This window comes from Molossus molossus, unplaced genomic scaffold (genome assembly GCF_014108415.1).
Source record: "Molossus molossus isolate mMolMol1 unplaced genomic scaffold, mMolMol1.p scaffold_m16_p_2, whole genome shotgun sequence".
Lineage (NCBI taxonomy): Eukaryota > Metazoa > Chordata > Mammalia > Chiroptera > Molossidae > Molossus > Molossus molossus.
In genome coordinates this window covers 134,886,066-134,912,183 of record NW_023425355.1, presented here as the reverse complement: position 1 = coordinate 134,912,183, position 26,118 = coordinate 134,886,066, and the positions used below count along the sequence as shown (strand labels likewise).

Below are 26,118 nucleotides of genomic sequence, written 5' to 3'. Positions count from 1 at the left end.
AGGAGAGGGGACAGGGCTTACTCAGTCAGTGGCCAGCTCCACGCTGTGTCCTTTAATCCTCAGACTGGCCTGATGGGATAGTCAGGCTCAAACAAGGAAACAGATGGCACACTCGAATTAGGCAACCTGAGGGGGATTAATGAAGAGACTTTTACAAAGTGGGTGAGGCACAGAAAAACTCCGAGGCGGGAGCCAGAGCTAGAAACAAGGGCTGCCCAGGCCTGCAGGGATGAGAGAAAAAAATATGGAGGAAGGGGGCTTGATGGAAGCAGCCACCGTCTGGCTGAGGGACACAGCCAGACTGGGGGAACTCCAAGGCAGGGATCCAGCAGGATAACCCCTGACCTGGCTAGCCGCCCTCCTTCCCTGCCGTTTCCCACCAGCCTCCCTTTGAGCAAAGCCCAATGAAGCGATAAGGCAGGAGCTTGCTGAGGTGGCCCAAAGCCAAGCAGGTGGAGAAGGGTGAAGAGAGGCCCCCGTTTGACAGCAAGGAACCCCTCCGTTTCCTAGCACTCCATGAGCAAGCCTGCCCACCTCTTCCTACGCTGTCCTGCCCCAGTGCCCACTGCCCTGTGCAAACGCCCACAGCAGATACACCTGCCTCAAGCCCTGAGCAAAGTCCAGCTCAGAAGTTCTCTGAGTGTACAGATTTGGGGGTTGGAATGAGGAGACACTAAACCAACAGGATATGTTAAAGGCTTTCAAAATAGTCCGGCTGGTGTGGCTCAGTGGTTGAGCGTTGACCCATGCACCAAGAGGTCACCGGTTTGATTCCCAGTCAGGGCACATGCCCAGGTTGTGGGCCCGATCCCCAGTGGGAGGCATGCAGGAGGCGGCCAATCAATGCTCTCTTTCATCTATGTTTCTATCTATCTCTCCCTCTCCCTTCCTCTCTCTCTAAAATCAATAAAGAAAAAAAAATTAAAACAGAAAGCTTTCAAAATAGGGCCTACCTTCAGAACTGGAGCCAATACTGTTCCTTCCCAGTGTCCTCCTCTCTCTTTCCCATGCCCTCCTCTCCTCCTTCCCAGAGCCCTCTTCTCTCTTTCCAAGATCCTCCTTTCTCTTTCCCATAGTCCTCCTCTGTCATTCCTTCCTCTTTCGTCTTTACCCCAAGTTTTGCCCATTTGATCTAGGAAAAACCCTCCTTGCACATCGGAATCTGGCTCACCTTCAAGGACAGTCCTTGTCCCAAATATGAAGTTTTTGTTTCAAAGGGCAAAAGAATTCACCCCCATTTACACATCAACAATCAATCCATGGTGGTGCAGATGTAATCCTACTCTTTTTTTTTTTTTTTAAGTTTTGTTTTTTATTTCTTTTCTTTTATTGATTTTAGAGAGAGAGGAAGGAAGAGGGAAAGAGAGATAGAAACATCGATGAGAGAGAACATAGACTGGCCGCCTCCTGCATGCCCCCCACTGGGAATCAGGCCCACAACCTGGGCATGTGTCCTGACTGGGAATCGAACCAGCGACCTCTTGGTGCATGGGTCGACACTCAACCACTGAGCCACACCAGCCGGTCTGCTTTCCTACTCTTAAAATGGGAGAAAACTGCTTGGGTAAACTGTAGTCCTAGAAACAACTGTTTATAGTCCCACAACTATTTACAGAAAGCAAGGGTTGTCAGCATTTTCCCAACAAAACTCTCCCCAGCTTTCTTACATACCAAAAAAGAGGAGGAAGGAGGAGGAAGAAAAAGGAAAAAAAAAAAAAAGGAGGAGGAGAAGAGGAAGAAATGTTAGCAGGATCGCTCTAAAGCAAGATCCTGAAGTAAGATTACACTGGGTTCCTCTTTGCTCTAGACTGGGGGCCAGGTTCTGGTAGAGGGCCCAGGGGTTAGAAGCCTGGAGCACATCACTGTTTTTCATTCAACAGCCCCTCTCCATAAAACCATCCCATGGAGGCCTCCAGGCTCTTTGAAGGGAGCACCTACTTTTCTGGGCCCAGATTTCCCTCCCACCTGCCCCATTGCCTCAGGTCTTAAGCAAAGTCTGGTATCACTGAAACTACAGCCAAAGCCCTGGGGATAGCTGCATGTAGCCCTTGCCACAGAGAACAGTCCTGCCTTCTCCAGCTTTGCATGGAAAATTACAGGTACGGAGGCTTTTTACACCTTCCCGACATTTTGACATTTCCCACAGGGAACAGCCTCTAGATCCCCCCCCCTTTTTTTTTTACCCAATTGCAACTATTATTTACAAGTATGCAATATGTAATTTCTTTTTCTAAAAAAATTTTTGTTATTTAAGTACAGTTGGGCCCTGGCCGGTTTGGCACAGCAGTTAGAGCGTCGGCCTGCGATCCAGGGAGATCCGGGTTCGGTTCCCGCTAAGGGCGTGTACCTAGGTTACAGTTTGTCCCCGGCCCTGGTTGGGTCGTGTGGGTGGAAACCACTCGATGTGCCCCTTTCACGTCGATGTTTCTCTCTCTCTCTCTTCCTCTCTCTCCCTCCCACTCTACCTGAACAAAAAATGGAAAAATGTCCTCGGGTGAGGACAAAAAAATAAAATAAATAAGTACAGTTGGTATACAATACTATATTAGTTATATTAGTTCCGGGTGTAAAATATAGTGATTTGAAATTTTTATACCTTACAATATGCTCACCCTATTAATTCTGGTAATCATCTGTCACAGTATCATTGACTATATTCCCCTTCACCTTTTTTTTTTTTTTTTAATTCTCACCAGAGGACATTTTTTTCCATTTTTTGTTCAGATAGAGTGAGAAAGAGAAACATCGACATGAAAGAGACACATTGAATGGTTGCCACCCACACGACCCAACCAGGGCCGGGGACAAACTGCAACCGAGGCACGTGCCCTTAGCGGGAACCGAACCCGGGTCTCTCTGGACCGCAGGCCGACGCTCCAACCGCTGAGCCAAACCGGCCAGGGCACCCCTTCACCTTTTTCATCCGGTCCCCACCCCCTCCCTCCCCTCTGGTTACCACCCCTTTGGTCTGTGTTTCTATGAGTCTGTTTTTGTTTTGTTTGTTCCATGTTTTGTTTTGTTTTTAGAGCCCTTAATAGGAATGAGCTACATTTTTGTAATTAACACTAGATGACCTTAGCAAAGGGCAAATTTTCAAAACCTTACTGAAAAAAATAAATTTTCTTCAATGCTGCCTGGCCATAATCAGGGAAAGGAAAATAATATTGCTCCTATCAAAAAGGCAATAGGACCCTGGCCAGTTTGGCTCAGCGGTTAGAGCGTCGGCCTGCAGTCCAGAGAGACCCGGGTTCGGTTCCCGCTAAGGGCACGTACTTCGGTTGCAGTTTGTCCCCGGCCCTGGTTGGTCGTGCGGGTGGCAGCCACTCGATGTGTCCCTTCACATCGATGTTTCTCTCTCTCTCTCTCTTCCTCTCTCTCCCTCCCACTCTATCTGTACAAAAAAAATGGAAAAATGTCCTCGGGTGAGGATAAAAAAAAAAAAAGGCAATAGGGACAGTCTTCGCCCAGAGTCGTTGTGGTTTCCTGCTTCAACAGTGCTTGGACGGAACCCGGCACTCGACCCATCCCCCCAGCCACCAGCTCCAGCCTTCTGCCACCTCCTCACAGCGCCTCAGACATCCCCAAGGCCACGCTCCAGCGCCGCACAGCCACCGCTCCAGCGCCGCACAGCCACCTGTCCTTCGCCGCCCACCATGACGTCCACCATGTCCACCTCGCAGGTGCCAGCACTACCATCAGGACTCCGAGGCCACCATCCACCGCCAGATCAACCTGGAGCTCTACGATTCCTACGTCCACCTGTCCATGTCTTACTACTTTGACTGCGATGATGTGGCTTTGAAGAACTTTGCCAAATATTTTCTTCACCAATCTCATGAAGAGAGGAAACATGCTGAGAAACTGATGAGGCTGCAGAACCAACGAGGTGGCCGGATCTTCCTCCAGGACATCAAGAACCCAGACCGTGACGACTGGGAGAATGGGCTGAATGTGATGGAGTGTGCATTACACGTGGAAAAAAGTGTGAATCAGTCACTACTGGATTTGCACAAACTGGCCACTGACAAAAATGACCCTAACTTGTGTGAGTTCCTTGAAACTCACTACCTGAATGAGCAGGTAAAATCCATCAAAGAACTGGGTGACCACGTAACCAACTTGTGCAGATTGGGGGCCCCTGGAACTGGCATGGCAGAATACATCCTTTTTTTTTTTTATCCTCACCCAAGGACATTTTTTCAATTTTTGTTCAGATAGAGCGGGAGGGAGAGGAAGAGAGAGAGAGAGAGAGAGAAACATCGATGTGAACGTGAAAGGGACACATCGAGTGGCTGCCACCCACACGACCCAACCAGGGCCGGGGACAAACTGCAACTGAGGTACGTGCCCTTAGCGGGAACCGAATCCGGGTCTCTCTGGACCGCAGGCCGATGCTCTAATCGCTGAGCCAAACCAGCCAGGGCGGCAGAGTATCTCTTTCGCAAGCACACCCTGAGAGACAGTGACAAAAGCCAAGCCTTAGGCTGGCTTCCCATAGCCACGGGGCTGACTTGCCTGGTCACCAAAGCAGTACGTGCATGTTGGAGTTACCTTTACCTTTTCTATATCTTGTACCAAATCATCCACTTTTATCTTTTCATTTGTACCATTCCTTCAAATAAAGGAATTTGGCACCACCACCCCCCAAAATAAAGCAATAGGGCCCCTGGCTGGTTTGGCTCAGCAGTTAGAGCGTCAGCCCAAGGACCAAAGAGTCTGGGTTTGATTCTGGCCAAGGGCACGTACCTCAGTTGCGGTTCATCCCGGCCCCCGTTGCGGTCGTGCAGGAGGCAACCAATCGATGTGTCTCTCTCACATTGATGTTTCTTTCTCTCTCTCTCTCCCCCTCCCTCCCTCCCTCTTGCTCTACTGAAGATAAATGGAAAAAGTATCCTCCGGTGAGGATTAAAAAAAAAAAAAAAAGCAATAGGAATACAAAGGTGGAAAAAACAGTGTAACTGGAAATCTGCATTTCATTTGATTGCTACTTAAGTGGTCAAAACTATTCACCTCCATTTTTAATGGAATAGAAAATGGTATAAAAGCCCTTTAAACCAGCAATTTTCAACCTTTTTGTCTCATGGCACACAAACTAATTACTAAAATTTTGCAGCACACCAAAAAAATATATTTTCTGCCGATCTGACAAAAAATAGTATAATTTTGCCCTGGCCGGTTTTGCTCAGTGGTTAGAGTGTCAGCCTGTGGTCCAGAGAGACCCGGGTTCTGTTCCCGCTAAGGTCACGTACCTCAGTTGCAGTTTGTCCCCGGCCCTGGTTGGGTCGTGTGGGTGGCAGCCACTTGATGCATCCCTTTCACATCGATGTTTCTCTCTCTCTCCCTCTCACTCTATCTGAACAAAAATGGAAAAGTGTCCTCAGGTGAGGATAAAAAATAAAATAAAATGTTCTTATTATAAAATAAAATAGTAGCCCTGGCCGGTTTGGCTCAGCGGTTAGAGCGTCGGCCTGCGGTACAGAGAGACCCGGGTTCGGTTCCCGCTAAGGGCATGTACCTCGGTTGCAGTTTGTCCCCGGCCCTGGTTGGTCGTGCGGGTGGCAGCCACTCGATGTGTCCCTTCACATCGATGTTTCTCTCTCTCTCTCTTCCTCTCTCTCCCTCCTGCTCTATCTGAACAAAAAATGGAAAAATGTCCTCGGGTGAGGATTAAAAAAAGAAAAAAATAATAAAATAAAATAAAATAAAATAGTATAATTTTGATTCATTCACACCAGACGGCTATAGCATTGGCTGTTGTCATTTTTCTCCTTGACAATCTAAGGGAAAGGAGGTCAGTGCCCCTGACTACATAGTCAGGTATTGCATGCTTTAAAAATTCTTGTAACACACCAGTTGAAAATGACTGCTTTAAACCACCAAAGCAAATAAATAAGTACATAAATGAAACAGTTGAACAAGCTTTATATTTTTCTAGCACTTTCTAAGTGACACACAGTTTTGAAAGAGAACGTTCTGAGGCTTCAGAAAGCGATTTCAAAACAAGTATTTCTAGCTATCTAGGGCAAAGCTATATGTACTCCTCTTGATAGCACACAAGAGGTCAAGTCATCCCCTGAGAGCCCAGGAAATTCTTCCTCAGCCCCACAGCTTTGGTCAGTAGAGCCCACACAGGAGACAGGAAAAGGGTTTCGCTTTGTACTCACTCTTACAAAGTTGTCAGGGAACAAACCTCTCCTGCCGTTGATCTGTCCCTCCCACCAGCCTCCATCCTCCTTCCTGATGTTGGTGATGATCTCACCCACGCTGATAGTCAGCTCATCGTCGTGCTGGGCCTGGTAGTCAAACTCCACTATGGCCTCCACTGAAAAAAAGGAACAGGGACAAAAAAAAAAAAAAGAGAGAGAGAGAGAGAGAGAAAGAACCTTAGATTGGGTGTTGGAGAAATCTGAGGCTCAGCAGCCCTGGAAGGTCAGTAAAGATATTAAACAGACTTCCCTTCTACCAATAATTAAAATAGTAGGGCTACACACCGTGGGCTGATTTTGGTTAACCCGAGGCCTGTAGCACAGAAACCACGAAGTACTGGCTGTGGTCGGGCACAGGCTGAGAGGCCTGCAAGTCTCAAGGCCAGCAGAGGCTTCAGAGGGGAAATCACACAATGACAGAAGGCCAACGACATTTGCGCCCCCCAGAGGGAGTCCAGCAGCATTTCCTCAAGTGCGGAGACAGCAGATAAGGGGCTTGAGTTTGGCTCTTGGGTGCCTCCTCCCTCCTTAAGACTACGGTTGTGCAAATTGTGGGCGATCATAGTTCCCACTCTTCAGAGATGATATGATGCCCATCTCTCAGCAACAACGCAAATAAAGACAGCTAATATAGAGGCCAAAACCATGTTTCAGACAGGTAACATCTGCAAGCACAACTGCTCTTTCAACCGTGGGCTTCCCGGCCAGTAATACCACTTTAAATTGTTCTTCCAATCTATAGTGAATTTTTGTAATTGGTAATAGGTGGAAGCAATGGATGATACAATGGGTCTTCTTGTTGACAAAGCACCACTGCAAATTAGCAGAGCTAACGAATCCAGAAACTGGTTAATTTTTCCACAGACAGATTATACAATTTATCTAGACTTTGGGCCTCGCCTCACACCCACCTCTAGCCCACCTCTATCGGTCTCCTGTCCTTTTCCTTTTTATTTGCAGTTTAATATGGATGAATGAATGAATGAGTGAATGAATGACAAGTAAATGAATACAAGGGAAGGGAAAATTAGGTGAAACCCCAAGTGGCGAATTAGCAACTTCGAAATTACAGTAAAATAATGGAAGCGGGCGAGTTAAATAAGCTCTATAGGAAGCACATATCCAAAAAATGAACTCAAAATGGAGTGTAGATCTAAATGTAAGAGCTAAAACTGTAAAACTTTTATAAGAAAGCATAGGAGAAAATCTTAGTGATCTTGGGTTTGGCAAATGTTTCTTCAATAGGAGACCCAAAAAGCACAAACAACTTTTAAAAAACTCAATAAATTGGGGGAGGTTTTTCAGGGAAAAGGTTGGTAGGTAAGTGGGCTTTGCTTCTCCATTAGGGTTAAGTTCCCAAAGTGCTTCCAGATCAGACCGAAAGGCTCTCTCCACACCAGCGGCTGTGCTCATTTGTCCACTCACAATGTCAGCTCATCCAGACAATTCATAAGCATCTAAAAGTGGAATTTCCTTCCCTAGGTCATGTTTTCATTCCCAATTAGCTGGCCAACACTGCTGTCATCAATCTTCCCGGGACAAAGGTAACTTGTAAATCATTTTCATCACTTATCAACAGAAAGGAGGAGCAAAAGAGCATCAACAAGGCAACCTGTGCCGATCAACCTGACAAGTACAAAGGCAGAAATACACTAATTTCCTTGTACCACACTCTCCTCCCCAGCAGTTAGGAGCCATCAGAACAATCAAAGCCAGGTCAGTTAAAAAAACAGCTTTCGCCCTGGCCAGTTTGGCTCAGCGGTAGAGCGTTGGCCTGTGGTCCAGAGAGACCCGGGTTCGGTTCCTGCTAAGGGCACGTACCTCGGTTGCAGTTTGTCCCCGGCCCTGGTTGGGTCGTGCGGGTAGCAGCCACTCGATGTGTCCCTTTCATGTCGATGTTTCTCTCTTTCTCTCTCCCTCCCCACTCTATCTGAACAAAAAATGGAAAAGTGTCTTTGGGTGAGGATAAAAAAAAAACAAAAAAAAAACAGCTTTCTTCAAATTACCCAGACATGAATCTATTAAAGTTTTGCCATGAGAACTAAGATTACGGTAAGCGCTGTTTATGTGCCACTTTTCCTGCATTATCTCAATTAATCCTCACAATACTGGGATGCCTGTCTTCCCAGTTAAAGAACTGGAAGCTCTGGAAAGCTTATTTGCTGAGCCAACGTTCTCCAAGGTGGGATGCGTTCATTGCAAAAAATGAATCGACATGATGGAAAAAAAGGTTTTTTTCCATCTATTCATTTTATTTTAATTAAAAAAGAAAAATAACCCTGGCTGGTTTGGCTTAGCAGTTAGAGTGTCAGCCGTGGACCTAAGGGTTGCGGGTTCGATTCCTGGCCAAGGGCATGTACCTGAGTTGCAGGTTTGATCCCTGGCCCTGGTTGGGGTCTCTCTCACATCGATGTCTCTCTCTGACTCTTTCTGTCTTTCTCCCTCCCTTCCACTCTCAAAAAATCAATGGAAAGATATCCTCGAGTGAGGATTAACAAAAGAAAGAAAAATACAACTTCTCTCATATTCCATTTTCAGACTGACACTGGCTCCTTCATCCAGCCTGTGGCTCAGGCAGTCAGGCATGCTCCAAGGGCAGCGAGCGGTCTGAGGGACAGAGGAGCGCCTCGCAAGGACGGCCACCAGCGCCAGCTTTCAGCTCCACAGGGTACCTGCAGGTCTGTGAGGCCTCTTGGTAAAGCCTCTTTGTGGCTATTATCCCCTTGAACTGAAATCACCCTCACTCATGGATGAGAGGCTTGAAAAGATCTGTGAAAAGAAAGCAGGGACTGTAGACAATGCGCAACACGTGACCAAATAAACAAGAAGAGGGCAGAGCTGCCACTTTAGCTCCTGCTGGGAGCTCACTGCCAGCCACGTGGGGAGGTGCACGCAAGGACAAGTCAATCGGATCTGGCAGGGAGATGACCAAAAACCTCTACATTATCAAGACAATCTGTAATATGGGGTCTCTTCTATCCTCGATACAGGTGTAAGTTACCTAAGCATAGTATCGAACTATTGGGATTAGCAAGATATTTAAAACTATGTACCTGATCCATGAAGGCAAATGCTTTCATTTTTTCACCAATATCTAAAGTCATACAATACTCCATTTTATGTTTTCCAAAAGTTCGTTAAACCTAATAATAAACATTTAGAAGCTTCTTTTGGGCTTTCTCAATCAACTAATACAGTCTTATATAGACATCATCTATAAATAAATACATATGTGGAGACAGTCCATTATTTTGTTAATAACGGATGTTATTTTTTTAAACAAGTAAAGACTTGGAACACTGACCTAGGCTCCCCACAACTGACCCCACTTTAAAATGGACTCGGAGGTGAAAGCTCATAGCTTTTCTGATGGGGACAGAAAACTGTGAGAGGTGGAAAAGCAGCACATGGGACCTGCCTGGGGAGAAGAGGGAGGACAGGGAGGTGGCTAAGGAGGAATCTGGTCAAGGGTCCATCTAACATGGAACTTACAACCTGTATACATTGGAGGACTCCCAACCCCATCAACTTCCAGAACACAACCCTGCTTCTTCTTTCCTAAACAGCAAGTTTCATTGTCTCCCCCCAGTATCAGGGCTTCACCAAGGCAAAGCTGGGAGAGGACAACGAATCTGCTTCAAGAAGATGGTCACTAAGAGGAGATTGGATACCCATGAAATTTACTGGGGGGAGTCCCGGAGGAAGGAGAGGAAGCAGGACCATAGGAAAGTCCTTCATTTGTGAAGGTCTGATATTCATGGGGGGAAAAAAAGGATGGAGAAGGAAAGGACTGGGTAGAAAAGACCTTTGCAGTTCTGAGAAATTCGAGCCAGATTGATGGCAGTCCTCCTGCAGAGTCACCCAGGAGACCCCTGCCTTGCTCAGTCATGGGTGAGGATCAGCCTGGGTGGGGGACTCATGGTGCGGCAGCAGGTCTGAGCGGGGCGTTTCCATGGCGGACCACCACCTGACCTGTCCGACCTCGTCTGTCTCTCTCCATCACTCATTCTTGCTCTGACTCTACCAGCTCTTAGCTGCTCCTCCAGGACCCCAAGCATGTACCACCTCAGGGAGTTTATCTTTGAGCTCCCCTCCGCCTGGAATATGGGCGCTCAGATACCCACATGACCAGCCCCCCCGCCCCCACTTTCCTTAAGTCTCTGCTCAAATTCCATCTGATCAGAAAGGCGTTTCCAGACCACTCTACATCACTCTCATCATTCTCGGTGCCCTTAACCTTCTTAGCCTGGTCCCTATCATGTATCACCACCTGTCATTATTTATATCTCTATTTATTTCTGTGACACTTCGCAGGGATGTCAGTTCTGTGAGGTAGACACTTTGCCCTGCTTTGCCCGTGTTTGTGTCCAGTGCCTGATGCATGACCTCTGGGCTCATGGACGGCTACGGGTGCTTTCTGATAAATGATGAATGCATGTCCACAAACAGGTGCGCTGGGACTATTTAACGAATGGACGAGTCAGGCATGGTTCCGGGAGCCGAGATACACAATGAATAAGCCAAAGTCCACGCTGTTGTGGAGCATGTATTCTTTTTTTTTTTATCCTCACCCGAGGACATTTTTGCGTTTATCTTCAGATAGAGTGGGAGGGAGAGAGGGAGGAAGAGAGAGAGAAACATTGATGTGAGAGAGACACATCGACTGGTTGCCACCCGCACAACCCCAACGGGGCCAGGGACAAACTGCAACCGATGTACGTGCCCTTAGCAGGAACCGACCCTGGGACTCTCTGGTCCGCAGGCTGATGCTCTGGCCGCTGAGCCAAACCAGCCAGGGCAGAGCATATATTCTTTTTTTTTGTTTGTTTTGTTTTTGTTTTTTGTTTTTTGTACAGATAGAGTGGGAGGGAGAGAGAGGAAGGGAGAGAGAGAAACATCGACGTGAAGGGACACATCGAGTGGCTGCCACCCGCACGACCAACCAGGGCCGGGGACAAACTGCAAACGAAGTACATGCCCTTAGCGGGAACCGAACCCGGGTCTCTCCGGACCGCAGGCCGACGCTCTAACCGCTGAGCCAAACTGGCCAGGGCCAGAGCATATATTCTTTAATAAAATAAATGATTGATCATTGGGAAAAAAAGGGGGGGGGGATGGTCACTAAGAAGTAAACAGCTGCTGCCTTTTGTTGCACACTGCAGAGAGTACATGTGGTCTTGCTTCACTCCCCTTCTTCCCATGAGCCCAGGGTCACACCTTAACTGATGCCTGCTCTGAGTGAGGCTGCAGATTAGGGATTGGGGACTCCAGGATAAATAAAGTCTAGCTGCCTAATTTTCCCAATATCCTACTGAGCTGTTCTTTCCTGATTTACCCTTTCTTTAAAGGTCTGACACTTACGTAATCATGAGCATCTTGCCTGCCTTCTAGCCTCAGCTGGGCCCTGGCTGCCTCTTATCGCCCTCCTGGCTCCTCCAAGCCCCCAGGCCTCCCTGACCCCTGGCATTGAGGCAATTCCATGTGGTGGCTGCACTGTGTCTCGGCCTCCCAGTGAGCCTCTAAATGCCTTCTGGGTACGATTCATCCTTAGTTCCATGGTGGCTCCCTCTGAGCGTCCATGACATGTAATAGGTGCTCAATAAAGCTTTAATAAATTGACTGCTCAACTTGCATTTTATAATGGCAGTGCCCAACAAAGGTGCTACTAAAATGCCAAGTGTCAATCATATTTTTGCAAATTGAGTCAGATTCTTCAGTGCACTAAGAGAGCTTGCTATTTAAAGGATCCTGTGGTTAATTCTTTTGTAACATGAATAATCACTTCCTGCTTTACCTTTCCTGTCAAGATGAATTTTTACATATCAGGTTTCTCTAAGAGGAGGAAGCCTATGTATGGCTTGTTAAGAGCTTGTAAATCATGAGGCCATCTCTCTCCTGCCCCCTCTAAGGGCTTTTTCCTGTATCCCTTCCAAGCCTCTAAATGGTCCAGGACTTCACTGTCCACTACAGTATCACTCACCAGATGTGGCTATCGAGTACTTGAAGTTTTGTAGTCCGAGTCGAGATATGCTGTAAAATACACAGCCAGTTGAAAGACATATTAGGGGGGAAAAGACTGCAAAATATCTCATTAATTTTTATATTGATTGTGTGTTGAAATAAGATTTTCGATAAGCTAGGTTAAATATAAATATATTATTCAAGTTAATTTCACTTGTTTCTTTTTATTTCATGAACGTGGCCACTAGAACATTTGAAATTATTTCTGTGGCTTGTATTGTATTTCTATTGGACAGAGATGCTTCAGGATAATCCTTGGCAAACAGGAGATCAAGACCTTGCATTGCACAAACACACTCAAAATCTTCATGAGAGCCTGTGAGAAAGTCTGTGTCCCCCAAACCCAAACCCATTTCCTTGCCTTCAGGAAGCTACAGGTAGCTTCAGCAAGAATAAAACATTACCTAAGATATTTTTTAATAGTACCCTTTGGGCAATTACCTCTGGGCATGAGCACAAAATTAAAACATTAAGCTAAACAGAATATATCAGAGGTATAATTAGGGCAACAGTAAACAAAATCCCATATTTAAAGACACCATGAATTACAAAACTTAAGAACATCTCTTTGTCAGAAAAATATCACCCTCCAGCTGCTTGCTGTGCCAGAAGCCAGCCTCCACAAGTTTGCTACATCGACTGTCACTGCGAAAGCCAAAGCCACAGTTAACCGGTATGTATGTGTGCGCATGTGCGTATGTGCGCGCGCGCGCGTGTATGTGTGTGTACACGTGCGTGAAGAGGCAGAGCCAGGGGAGATAAGGGAGCTGCTTCGGAGAGGCAGAACACTTCAATCTCCCCCATCTATAGCCTCTGACCTCTGACCCCCACCTTCAAACTTGCTGGAATGTCTCCTCCCCCAAAACGATGAGATGGGTGGGTTTTAACTATTGGTTGGCTAAGCCAGCTGCCAAGCTCCTTCTCAGACAAACTTCTCACCCTGGCAGTTCAGAGGCCCAGATGGGTGACCTGGCCCCTCCCTGCCTCTATGCACTTCCTCTCTCCTAGGGCTGGCTGTGCTGTGAGTCTGTGGAGGCTCACCCCAGTCAGACTGCAAGCTCCATCTAAGACAAGCTCTTATCTCTTCCAGGATCTCACCTCCCCCTCTTGCCTGGCATCACATCCGGCTCCATAAATATTTGAATAAACTGGAAAACACGTAGGAGAATGAAAGTTGCCAATCAATTTCCTCCGCCCATACATACGCATGTATAGATCACGTCGCAAGCCTCGCGGTACAGTTTGAAGTTTTCATTTCAGAGGTAGAAATGTCGCTAACAAGTTGCTTTTACACTTATTTGTGTGTGTGTGTGTGTGTGAATCTTTAGAGAATAAATTTCTAATGTTAATGTTCTGTTCTGATCCTCTGAAGACAGCATATAAAATCAGGAGGAATTTTTCACCAAAAAAAGATCATGATTGCTAATAGTTAGAGATAGAAAGAACATTAGGTAACATCTTGTCAAATCCTTTTGATTTTACAGATGAAGAACTGAGGCCTGGAAGGTTCCATGACTGAGGCTTAGAGGGCGAGCTAAGTAACCGGCAGTGAGAAGACTAGGACTAAGCTCCCCCAAACTACAGTCCGGGTGAGAGGAGGGAGAATCTGAAATGAAAAGGAAGAAAAACTGAGACCAGGGCGATACAGACTTCCACGCCATTGTTTCGTTGTTGTTGTTTCTTTCACATATAGCATAGTTTCCAAAATACTCAGTAAAAATTGCACCAGTCTGGAACACATAATAACCTATGTTCAAATCTGAAGAGAGAGAAAACAGATCAGTGGTTTGCATAGGGGGTGGGGTGGGGACAGGCACTGACTGTAAATGGATATGAGAGATCTTTAGGAAGTGATGGAAATGTTCTAAAATGAAATTCTGGTGAGTTTCACAATGCTATAAATTTACTAGAAGTCACTGAATTGTACACTTAAAATGGGTGGAATTTTATGCCTCAATATAGCTTTTTAAAATAAAAAGTCTATGTGATGTCTATTTCGGAATTTAAGCCAACATTCACTCATCGAGGTGGTTGACTGTGTCTGTGTTCCAGAGAGACAGCATTCCCCATTCAGGGAAGGGAAGCCATTTGAGGGAATTTGCCTTGAGATACAGTCTTCTGGGACTGTCCGACATGTCCTGCCCTCTGCCAGCACAGAACTCAACTATGTCTCAACAGCAGTGCACATGACAAAGACTGGAAATCTCTGCAACAGATGCCCCCGCAGGGCCCCCAGAAGAGGTGCGGATCCCTGAGGCCGTCTGGTTGCCATCTTTCCCCAACCTGATTCTCTGGCGTTTCCTTTCACCCTGTAAACCAGCCCACAGCCTTCTAGTAAGTCCTGTTCCTTACTTTAGTAACTAAAGTCTAGTTAAAGGAGAGTTGGTTTCTGTTGCTTGCAACCAGAGAACCCTAATGGATACATTCATGCCTCAACTTTTTATAAAACAGACTCTTCCCTACACGAGTCTGCACAACACACAGTTTTCACCATCTCATGCTTTCCCAGTAACGTTAGGGCTGAAAGTCTGGGGACCTGAACTTCCCAGGTCAAGACACCGGCACTGTGGGCACCTCCAAGTCCAACAAAGTTGACAATAATGCCACATTTTCCTTTGGTGTCTTCACAAACATACCAAATGGCACCAGACCAACAAGAAAGGCATTCCTCCGGCCTGAACCTGTTGGAGACTGAACATCAGTTTCCCCAAGGAAGACAGGCTCAGAACACAGATCCCAGGGACTCGGAACACAGATCCCAGGGAACAGAGAGCCACTGGGCCTGAACTCTTTCCCTGGGCAGGAGGCAGAGACAGCTTACCACAGGGCTATACGATTTCTGTAGCAGGCCCAGTAGCAGCTCCCAGAACTGGGCATCAGCGGGGAAAAGGGAAAAGAGATAAATCAAGAAAGAAGAGAAAGAACAAACCCAGCTGTGAGAGAGGAAAGAAGGCCCACCATTGACTGCCTCGGACAGCACAAAGGACGTTCCTGTCACACTGCTTTCTAGAACAGCCCAAGGAACCTGGGCCTCCCAGCCAATCTCTCCCCTCGTCACCTGTGTCTAAGCATCTTTATAAATGACACGAGGTATAGGAGAAGGAATACAGGCTTTGAAGTCTGATAGGCCTGGGAGTGAATTCCAGCTTAGATATTTACTAGCTGTGTGGCATGGGGCCAGATAACTTGTTTGAGTTCATTTTCTTTGTGCTTAAAATCAGGAGATAATCTTACCCAGTGGGTTATTGCAAAGACGAGGGATGATGCTTACAAACTCCTGTACACAGAAGCTGCTCCATAAATGACAGGCACTAGCCTTACAGGCAATTATCATGCTGTACTCTGAGGGCTTCCCTGTGCCTGCCCTCTCTGTCCACCCCTTGAAATGGAAGCCTTTAAAGAGCAGATCTGGCCTGGCTGGTGTGGCTCAGTGGTTGAGTGTCGACCCATGCAGCAAGAGGTCGCAGGTTCGATTCCCGGTCAGGGCACATGCCCAGATTGTGGGCCCGATCCCCAGTGCGGGGCATGCAGGAGGCGGCCAATTAGTGTTCTCGCTCATCGATGTTTCTATCTCTCTCCCTCTCCCTTCCTCTCTCTAAAAAAATCAATAAAGAAAAAACCATTTAAAGAGCAGATCTGAGCATCCCCTCCCCCTCATCTGGTATCTGGCACATAGTAGGGGCTCAGTAAATGTTAGTGATTGAGTGCATGTCCTGAGAAAGTGTCCCTAAAACACAGCTTATCACTTAGCACAATGAAATGCAGTTGTGAACGTGAGCCTCGTTGTTTGAGTTGAAGGCTAGAAAGAGTAGAAGATTGGCATGACCAGTTAGTCACAAAACAAGTGTGCTCTACTGGTCCAAGCCTCTCAAGTGCTACTGTGATCAGCCTCGACTCCATTCCCACGCCTGCCATGACCAGTGCCCCTGCCACCAGAGAGGCAGGCAGAGAGGCACTCTCAAGGATGAGGACGTGGTGCAGGGCTGTCTGCCCCCTCAACAGGGAAGTGCTTCACAAAGCCTGGGGGCTGAGTCCCTCAAAGCCTCATTGAGAAGCCCTTGCCTCACCAGGGCCTCACCCAAGGAGCCAGGAACAATGAGTTATTAAACACTTCCCGACTAATATTAACCCCTGCAAACCTAATGCACAGCTCTTCTAAGAATGTGCATGAGACAGACTGTGTGAAAATAACCTAGCCAGAAGAAGACTTTTTAAATGAAAAAGAAAGCACAGAGAAAGTGTGCAGATGATTTTTCAGGGGAAAAAAAAAAAAAACTAGCCAAGAAAAAAAGACAATTGATTATCATTGACTAAAGCAACAGAGAAGGGTCCTATACAATGAACATGGAGGAAAAATAAACTACATCTTAGAAAACCAATTTAATAAAAAGTAAGTTAAGTCAAAATAGTTTAGGCACTTAGAGAAAACGTAATCTTTTTTTCAAGTAGAAGAGAGAAAGGACGTGAATGTTGCTTTACATAAATACTTGTTGGTTTTAAGTAATAAAATGGTTTGAGGATAAGTAGAGATGGCTTTCTTTTTAACTCACTTTATGACAGCCTGGTTCTCAGACTCCAAGACGACTCAAAGATGGGCACCTAATTAGCAGGCGATCCCTGGTTTTCTCATTGAGAAGATCCAAAATGTTTTGGGCCAACCAAATTTTATTATTATTATTTTTTGTTGTTATAAATGTTTCTCCTTTTCCTCCCATTGACCCTCTCGTCCCAATCCCGCCCCTGTCCCCAGAATTGTTGTCTATGTCCATGGTTATGCATACATGTATATAAATTCTGTGGTTTATTTCTTCCCTCCCCTCTTCCCAGACCCCCTTCCTGAGTTTTGTCAGTTTCTACCCTACTTCTATGTCTCTGAGTCTATTTTGTTCATCAGTGTGTTTTCTTCATTATATTCCACAAGTAAGTGAGATCATGTGGTATTTGTCTGTCTCTGATTGGCTTGTTTCGCTTAGGATAATACTCTCCAGGTCCCTCCACTGGGCCAACCAAACTTGAAAGGGGAAGAAGAAACGGTCAAATGTCTGCTTATACTATGTACTAGTTTAACTAGAGGCTACATAAAATGAAATAATAATTAGAAGATACTGCCCCTCCCCTCATTTCATAAACCAGTTTTTTTCGACAGACAGTGCATGGATGGTTAAAATACATCTGACTGTGGATAAGGTATCTAAAAGGTTTGCTTTTATACACAATTAATTCACAAAGCCCTATAGTACAACATACTTTGTGAGGACTGTAACAGAACACAGCTCTGGCTTTTCTTGAGGATAGTATATGGGGAGGATGAAGAACCGGCTTTACCGTTGGACATGAACGAAAGAAGCCGGTTTGGCTCAGCGGTTAGAGCGTCGGTCTGCAGTCCCATAAGACCTGGGTTCGGTTCCCGCTAAGGGCATGTACTTGGGTTTCAGTTTGTCCCCGGCCCTGGTTGGGTCGTGCGGGTGGCGGCCGCTCGTTGTGTCCCTTTCACATCGATGTTTCTCTCTCTCTCTCTCCCTCCCACTCTATCTGAATAAAAAATGGAAAAATGTCCTCGGATGAGGATAAAAAAAAAGAAAGAAGAAAGGCAGAAGCCTTGCTGCTGATTTCAGTGTAGCTAAGCTGAATCACCTGTCAGAGGCGAGGATGTTCGGAAGAGTGGGGAACCAGGTCCAAAGGAGCGAAGTGAAAAACGATTCCACAGAAGACCATGGCCAGTCTGCCCACTGGGGCTTGGGGGGTGAGGGCTGAGTCACAGCATGGCCTTCTGATAACAAGCAACGCACTGTCTGGTGAGAGAGAAAGTAGACAGAGAGGTGACAGGAAACCGCAGTGAGCCCTCGCTGCCTTCCCTGGCAGATTCAGTGTCCCCGCTCAGGCTTCATTTCTGCGCCTAGGCATAACGATCCTGCCCAAGTGTGAGCCCCTGGAAGGCAGAAGGGAGGTTTAAAACTGAAGCTTGTGGGCCATTGGAAAAAAAGCCACTTTGCCCAATGCATATTCCTCCCTCAAGTGCTGAGCCAACTGCTTGGCCCCAACAGGCACTCAAGAAATGCTTCCATGTCAAAGCAGAGAAGCCATCAAAGACCAATAGAGTCACGTCAAAGGAATTCAGAAATGAACGAGAAAAGACTCCCACAGGCCACAAAGGGGACAATGTGAGTATCGGTAAGGATATCTGCAATACATTGAAACATATCAAATAGGTTTGACATCTCAAATCTATATGCTATGTGGTCTATGTTTTGTAGTGATATTTTTAAAAAATAATCAATGGTCACCCTGGCTGGTTTGGCTCAGCAGTTAGAGCGTCGGCCTGCAGACCAAAGAGTCCCGGGTTCGATTCCAGCCAAAGGCACGTACTTCGGTTGCAGTTCGTCCCCGGCCCCAGTTGGGGTTGTGTGGGTGGCAACCAATCAATGTGTCTCTCACACATTGATGTATGTCTCTGTCTCTGTCTCTGTCTCTCCCCCTCCGTCCCCCTCTCTCTCTCTCTCTCCCTCTCCCTCCTTCCCACTCTGTCTGAAGATAAATGTAAAGATGTCCTCGGGTTAAGATTAAAAAATAATAAAAACATAATAATCAATGGTCACCTTTGGAAGATGCTAGGGAATCTACTTAATGTTCTGAAAACTAGTAAACTAAGGGAAAGAATCAAACATTTGTCCTGCCTTTCCCATATGGAGTCAGAATAACCAATAGTCATTGAGGAGACATTTCTCTTTATGGGAGTATTCTGGCTAATCACTGAAGATGGAATGAGAGAATTAGACAATCAACATTTCGCAACCTCTAATGTAATCAAGGGCCTGGGCAATGGTCACTAACGGCTGCTAACATTACAAAAAGATAGATGACCAGGCTTCAAGAGCCTCATGTCGGAAGTACCCCCTGTAAAGCATTCTTACCAAAGAACTAAAACCTGAGCTGGATCAAGCCTCTGTATTTACTGCCATTTTACAAGGAGCACAGGTGCCCAAGAATATGTTAGATGGCACCCTAAGGAGCAATCAACAAAACACAGACTGCAGGCAACTCTACCAGCAAATGACTTAGTTTTTTCAACCAAAAGAAAAATTGTAAAGGGAAAAGAAAAGAGATGTGGAAACTTAGGTTAAAAGAGACTCAGAGACAACCAACCAATTACAAAGTAATACTTTCAACAATAAAGATTTAAAAAAATAATAGTTTTAATGCAAAAAAAAAAAAACCCTTAAAAGCAAAGGCAGGCATGTTTGCAATTAAAACTAGTCATTTCCAAGAATGAGGAATTGGCTTTATAAATCATAATCTGGAAGGATATTTTGATATTAGTATCTATAATGAAGCATCTCGCTTTTTTATTTTACTCAAGTATTTTCTTGAAGCAACAGAGAAAATGCTTACAATGGATAAGGAAAGAATATAAAATTGTATCTTCTATAATTATAATTATGTCAATTACATATTCATGTGGGTGAGCATTAAAAATAGACATGGCAGAGGTAAAAACATTTGATTGAAGGTGTTGGGATTGTGGGTTTTGTTCATTTCATTCTAGTGTTGTTCTTATGATTGTAGAGTTAATAAAAGACATCTAAAGCTTAAAAAAAAAAAAGAAAACAAAAACAAAACAAAGTATGGACCTTCCAAATCCAGATCTGAACAAATGCTTTTTAAAATATTTTAACTATGTGTAATAACTGGATGTTTGAGCTAGATGTCTGAAGATAAGGAAACACTGTTGTTGTTGCAGATGTAAAAATGATATTGTATTTATGGTTTTGAAAAGAGTCCTTATCTTTAAGAAATACGTGCTGTAATACTTCCGGATTGTTAAAATGCTCTCCATGTGCAAGTAGAAGAATAATGTTCTACACTGAACCTAAAAGATGAAGAGAAACATCGTAATGCTGGTGTAACTTGAGCTGGGGCAATCAGTAGTTTCACAAGTGATTCAGCTAACTGTGCTATGCACAGCAGGGCACCTGAAAAGGAAGATGGGGGTTTTAAAGGCAGCAAGATATTAAAAGTGCATGCGTGTGTCTGTGTCTGTGTGTGGGTTCCAAAACCTGAAATTTGTTACTAAAGGCACTATAGAGAAATATTTTTAAATAAAGAATTGATCCCAAAGTATTTTTCCTTTTGAGTGCTAAGTTTATGCTCTGAATAATTATAAAATATACCTCAAGTAATCAAATTTGTGATTGTCTCCCTACATGACATGCATTATAAAAGAAACCCCAGGGCTTAAACTGTGTTGACTTTAGAGGATGTACAATGCTTAATCCTAACTCCTTTTTTAAAACATACTTTTAATGCCCTGCCAGTGTGGCTCACTGGATGGAGCATCATCCCATGGACTGAGAGGTCCCAGTTCTATTCCTGGTCAGGGCACATGGCGGGGTTGTGGATTTGATCCCCAGTAGGGGGCGTGCAGGAGGCAGCTGATAGATGTTTCTCTCTCACACTGATGTTTCTCTCTCTCTTTCCCTTCCTCTCTCTAAAAAGTCAATAGACACACACACACACACACACACACACACACACGTTAGCTACTTAAAAAATGTAATAAGCAATAGGTACAACCCAAAGTGTGTTCTTCACCACATGTCTATGAGCATGGACCTTGGAATAGAGCTGCAAGGTCACCTCTGTGAACATTCTGATTTTGGATGGGGGGGGGGGGTTGGGGTATGTGTATGCACATGTGTGTTATGTCTTTTCTTTTTTTCAGCTTCAGTGAGATATAACTGACATAGCATTGTGTACGTTTAAGATATACAAAGCAATGATCTGATACGCTTATATGCTGCAATATGATTACCATGATAAGGTTAGTTAACACATCCTTCACCTCACATATTTACCAATTTGTTGAGGTGGTGGTAATGGTGACATGTAAGATCTACTCCCTAAGCAACTTTCAAATATACAATACAGTATTGTAAACTATAGTCACTCAGACCCGCCCTCCCCCCAGAACTTATTCATTTTATGACTGGAAGTTTGCACTCTGACCAACAACTCCTCATTTCCCATACCCCTCAGCCCTGGACAACCACCAGTCTACTATTTCTATGAGTTCAGCTTTTCTAGATTCCACGCATAAGTGAGATCACACAGTACTTGTCTTTCTCTGTCTGACTTATTTCATCTAGTATAATGCCCTCAAAGTCCATCCGTGCTGTTGAAAATGGCAGGATTTCCTTCTTTTTATAGTCAAATAATTTTCTACTGCATATACATACCACGTTTTCTTTATCCATTCATCCACAAATGGACACGTAAGCCATTTCCATGTGTTGACTATTGTGAATAATGGTGCATGAACAGGGGGATACAGATATCTCTTCAAGATAATGATTATATTTTCTTCAGATATAAATCCAGAAGCGGAATGACCAGCTCATATGATAATTCTATTTTTAATTTTTTGAGGGACATCCATACTGTTTTCCATGGTGGTTATATCAATTATTTACTTTTATTTTTTTATGTATTGATTTTAGAGAAAGAGAGGGAGACACAGAGAGAGAGAGAGAGAGAGAGAGATTTGGTTGTTCCACTTGTCTATGCATTCATTGGTTGCTTCTTGTATGTGCTTTGACCAGGGATTGAACCTGCAACCTTTGTGTATCAGGACGACACGACACTCTAACCAACTGAGTTACTTGGCCAGGGCCTGATTATACCAATTTCGATTCTGATTTTGGGTTTCTTAAGATAAGTTTTGTATAAGGAAGGTTGTGGTTTTGGTTGTTTAGGTGTAAAATATCGTGATTATGGTTTTTAAGAGTACTTATCTTTAAGAAACATATGCTGAGCCCTGGCCGGTTTGGCTCAGCAGTTAGAGCGTCGACCTGTGGACCAGAGAGACCCGGGTTCGGTTCCTCTAAGGGCACGTACCTCAGTTGCAGTTTGCCCCTGGCCCTGGTTGGGTCGTGCGGGAGGCAGCCACTCGATGTGTCCCTTTCATGTCGATGTTTCTCTCTCTCTTTCTCTCCCCCTCCCACTCTATCTGAACAAAAAATGAAAAAAATGTCCTCGGGTGAGGATTAAAAAAACAAAACAAAAAGCACACACTTTAAAAAAAAATATGCTGAAACGGTAGATCACCTGCCTAGCCCTCAGCACCCCACTCTCTTCGAGCTGGCCCCTCATTTGGCAGGGGCACACCTCGATAGCATCTGTCTGTACCTCCACACTGCTCGGCAGCAGGCCCTGGCCTCACCCAGACCTACCAAGTCAGAAGCTGGTGTAACATGATCCCCAGGGGACTGCCACACAGTGTCATCTGAGAAGTGCTGATCTATATCACATGGGTTCCTCACCCAGGTGTCAGAATCACCTATACAGCCTCCTGCTGCCTCACTTCCCCAGCCTGGTCCACATCAGAATGGGGGGGTCCATATCTAGGTTGAAGATGTCCCCTACATGACTCTCCACACCTCCACCACTTTCCTAAACCCCATTTTACTTTTTTATTTTTTTAAATATTTTTTTCCTTTATTTATTTTAGAGAGAGAGGAAGGGAAAGAGAGAGAGAGATAGAAACATCAATGAGAGAGAACATCGATTGGCCGCCTCCTGCGTGCCCCCCACTGGGGATCGGGCCCACAACCTGGACATGTGCTCTGACCGGGAATTGAACTGGCAACCTCTTGGTGCATGGGTCAATGCTCAACCACTGAGCCACACTGGCCATACCCTAAACCCCATTTTAGGAAGGAGAAGCAGGGTGCTGGAATACTCCTAGGCACCTTTCAGGGCTACAAGCCTACAAGTCTGTCGAAGTACCACTAACAAGGCAGTAGTGAGCAGGTCCACATTAACGTTGGGCAGATGGCCCTTCCTTGGCTTTCACTGGGGGGGATTCACTCCATTCTCACTTCAAAGGAAATAAGGAAATCCAGACACTCAACCAACCCAGCTGCATGAAAGGAGATGGAATTCCAAGTCCTATCACAGCTCTAACCACAATGGATTGCTGCCTGGTTCCCCACTGGAGTGAAAGCTACAGGAGGGCAGGAGCATGTCTGCTGTGTTTGCCCCTGAAGACCCAGCACTGGCCTAATGCCTGGCATATAGCAGGGACACAATAAATACTTGCTGAATGAAAATAAACTCTTTTTTAATAATATTTTTATTGATTTTTAGAAAGAGAGGAAGGGAGAGGGAGAGAGAGAGAGAAATATCGATGTGAGAGCAAAACACTGATCAGCTGGCTTTGGCACACCCCCTACCCAGATCAAGCCCGCAACCTGGACATGTGCCCTAACCTGAATCCAACCGGAAACATTTCAGTCCATGGGACAATACCCAACCAACTGAGCCACCCCAGCCAGGGCTAAAAACAGACTCTTACTTTCTAGGTGCTAGGTGCCAGGTGCCTTTATCCTTATCACATCACTAAACTGTAACAATCACTCTGTGGCATCTTCCACTGTCCAAGATGGCTGCAGCAGTCTCTCCCATCTGTTGTGTTCTTCCAGAATATGACCCCAGCCAGCAACAGGGGAAGGGTAATCTCCCTCCCTGTGCCTTGGAATTCGGGCAGGCTTGTGCACACTGCAACCAAGACAGTGCAGGGAAGGGATGCTGCGTGACTTCTGAGGCAGGGTGACAAGAAGTTAATATGCAGTTTCCAACCCACTTGCTGGAACACCTGGAAGGCCCACCACACTGTGAAAAGGCCAAGTCATACTGAGGGCCCACACACAGGCACTTCAGTCGGCCATCCAGTTGCTGAGTCACCCAGCCCACCACATGTGAGTGTCAGAGCCTTTAGATGATTCCAGCTCCCCCACTGTCGAGTCATTCCCAAGCCTTCAAGTTTTTCCAGCTGAGGCCCCAAACACTGTGGAGCTGAGACAAGCCATCTTCACCATGTCCAGTCCCAATTCACAAAATCTGTGAGCATAATGAAATGGCTGTTTGGGGGTGCAAAGTTTGGAGCAATTTGTCACATGGCGGTAGTAACTGGCACACATTCTATGAGGTGCCTATTGCTGTTCCTAATTTAGGAAAAGTCTGGTTCCCAGAGACACCAGATACCTTGCCCAAGGATGGGGAGCTGATATCCCAGCCACCAGCCTGTGGATTCAAAGCCTCTCTTTGCCCCTGATCCTGCTCATATTTTTCAATCAATGAAGGTTTTCTAAGATGTAAGCTCCAGATATTGTGGCTGCACAGATAAAAATGTGAAGATAGCCAAAGTGCACACATGAATACAGGTAGTATACTCAAATATGAACCCAGGCCAAACTAGGCCTGTCTGCCCTTATAAATTCTTAGCTGGCCTTTTCTCGGACAAAATATCTCTTTGATCCCATATTTATTGAGAGTTTGATGGAACAGGGGCACCAGGCTAAACAACAGGAATATGAGTCAGGGGCCTGACATGAGAGAGAAGTCAGGAAAGGATGAAAGAGAAGGAAGGATATGTCTTTCTCTGACATTAGATAAGAAGAGGATAAAAGGGGATAAGTGTTTCACTAGCAATACAGAGGTACAAAGGTGAGGGAGCACATGGAAGCTGACCCCTTCTCTCACATAGGCACCAGGGTCATCTGTTAGTGAGGGTCTGGGGTAAGAAGAGAATCTGAGGAGCTTGAGAAACAGTCTAAAAGAAGGTCAGGACAAAATGCACTATGGAATTTTCTCTTGCATAGTGTATATGTCTGTTTGTGTATATGTACCAAGGAGTGGGTAAAAGGTAAATGCAAGCATTAATGGGTGGCTATGAGGACCCACTAGAAAGGGCAACAGTCCCTTGGCCCATTCTCACCACCCCTCCAGAGCCCACAGCAGGGCTGGAGCCCAGCACCACATGGGTACCCAGGGGCTGTGCCCAGGAGGGAGAAAAAGGTAGCAAAACTGAGCTTAGTGGCCTCAGGCAATTGAACCAAGGAGAGTGGGGGACCTCAGTGCCTGCCAGGTGCCCAGACAGCTGGATACAGACTGTGAGGGGGCAGTCACTGACCAACTGCATGGGGCTGGGGATCCAGAGGGTGGAAGCACACCCTGCAAGGGCGTGTGCAGGGAGCTTTGCAGACTCAGACAAAGTGGTGGACAGAAGCTCTAAAGGAAAGGCAGACAAAGAAGTGGCCAAGGATGGGTGAGAGGAGTGTGTATCTGGGGGGGTCTCCTCCTTCCTTCTTTCCCCTCGCCCAACATCTCTCATCCACACATTTCTTTCCAGAATTTATTTCTCAAAAAACTCTCCAGTACATTGCCACCACGGAAAGAGAGATTTGCCTATCCATACAAGTCTCCTGGCGTTAGTGGCCTTCAGAGGATCTCAAGGGGAAACCTCTCTTAGAAATGGCAGTATTTCTTCAAACACACCTAGAACTAGCACTATGTGGGCAAGAAAAAATCAAAAAGCTGGATTCACTAGTCCACGAGAGGGATGTGCTTGAATGAATGCTAACATCCTCTTGGAGGTCAACCACAAAATAGGTCTGGAGTCAATATTTATTGTAAATGAATTTTGTCTTTGAAAGAAAGCACATGTTGGGGGAAAGTTCCCATTCTTGACTCCGGAACTCAAGGGATCTCAACCTGCTGCAGGTTTGACACTGGCAACATCACTTGCATTTATATCCAGCTCCTAGCCCCAGTTCCAGCTAGAAAGTTCTGGTCCACATCACCCCACACACTTTTTTTCCCAGAGAGCACCATGTATGTCCTCGTACTTGGAATTTGGTTCCTTATTCCATACATCACAAAATGTCCTCGATCTTCATGACTTGAGCTCAATGTCAAACCCTGTCTCAGGCCACCCACCACTACATTCTCTGACTTACTAACAACAGCGTTACTGATGAAATCACTTCTAATTATTACACACTGCCTTGTAACATCTTTTGAATTATTGTCTTTGACCAAGGGCTGGTCAACTTTT

At 45.6% G+C, this 26,118-nt stretch overlaps 1 protein-coding gene and 1 pseudogene across 1 annotated transcript in view; one reads left to right on the top strand and one right to left on the bottom strand.

Annotated features, from left to right (window-relative positions):
* Window positions 1-26,118, bottom strand: part of SH3KBP1 (SH3 domain containing kinase binding protein 1) — a 361,419-nt gene that overhangs the window by 295,739 nt on the left and 39,562 nt on the right. The window contains exon 2 of the mRNA XM_036271031.1: window positions 6,165-6,322. Coding sequence (XP_036126924.1) covers window positions 6,165-6,322 — 158 coding nt within the window. The remainder of the gene's footprint in view (window positions 1-6,164; window positions 6,323-26,118) is intronic.
* On the top strand, window positions 3,654-5,962 carry LOC118636022 (annotated as a pseudogene).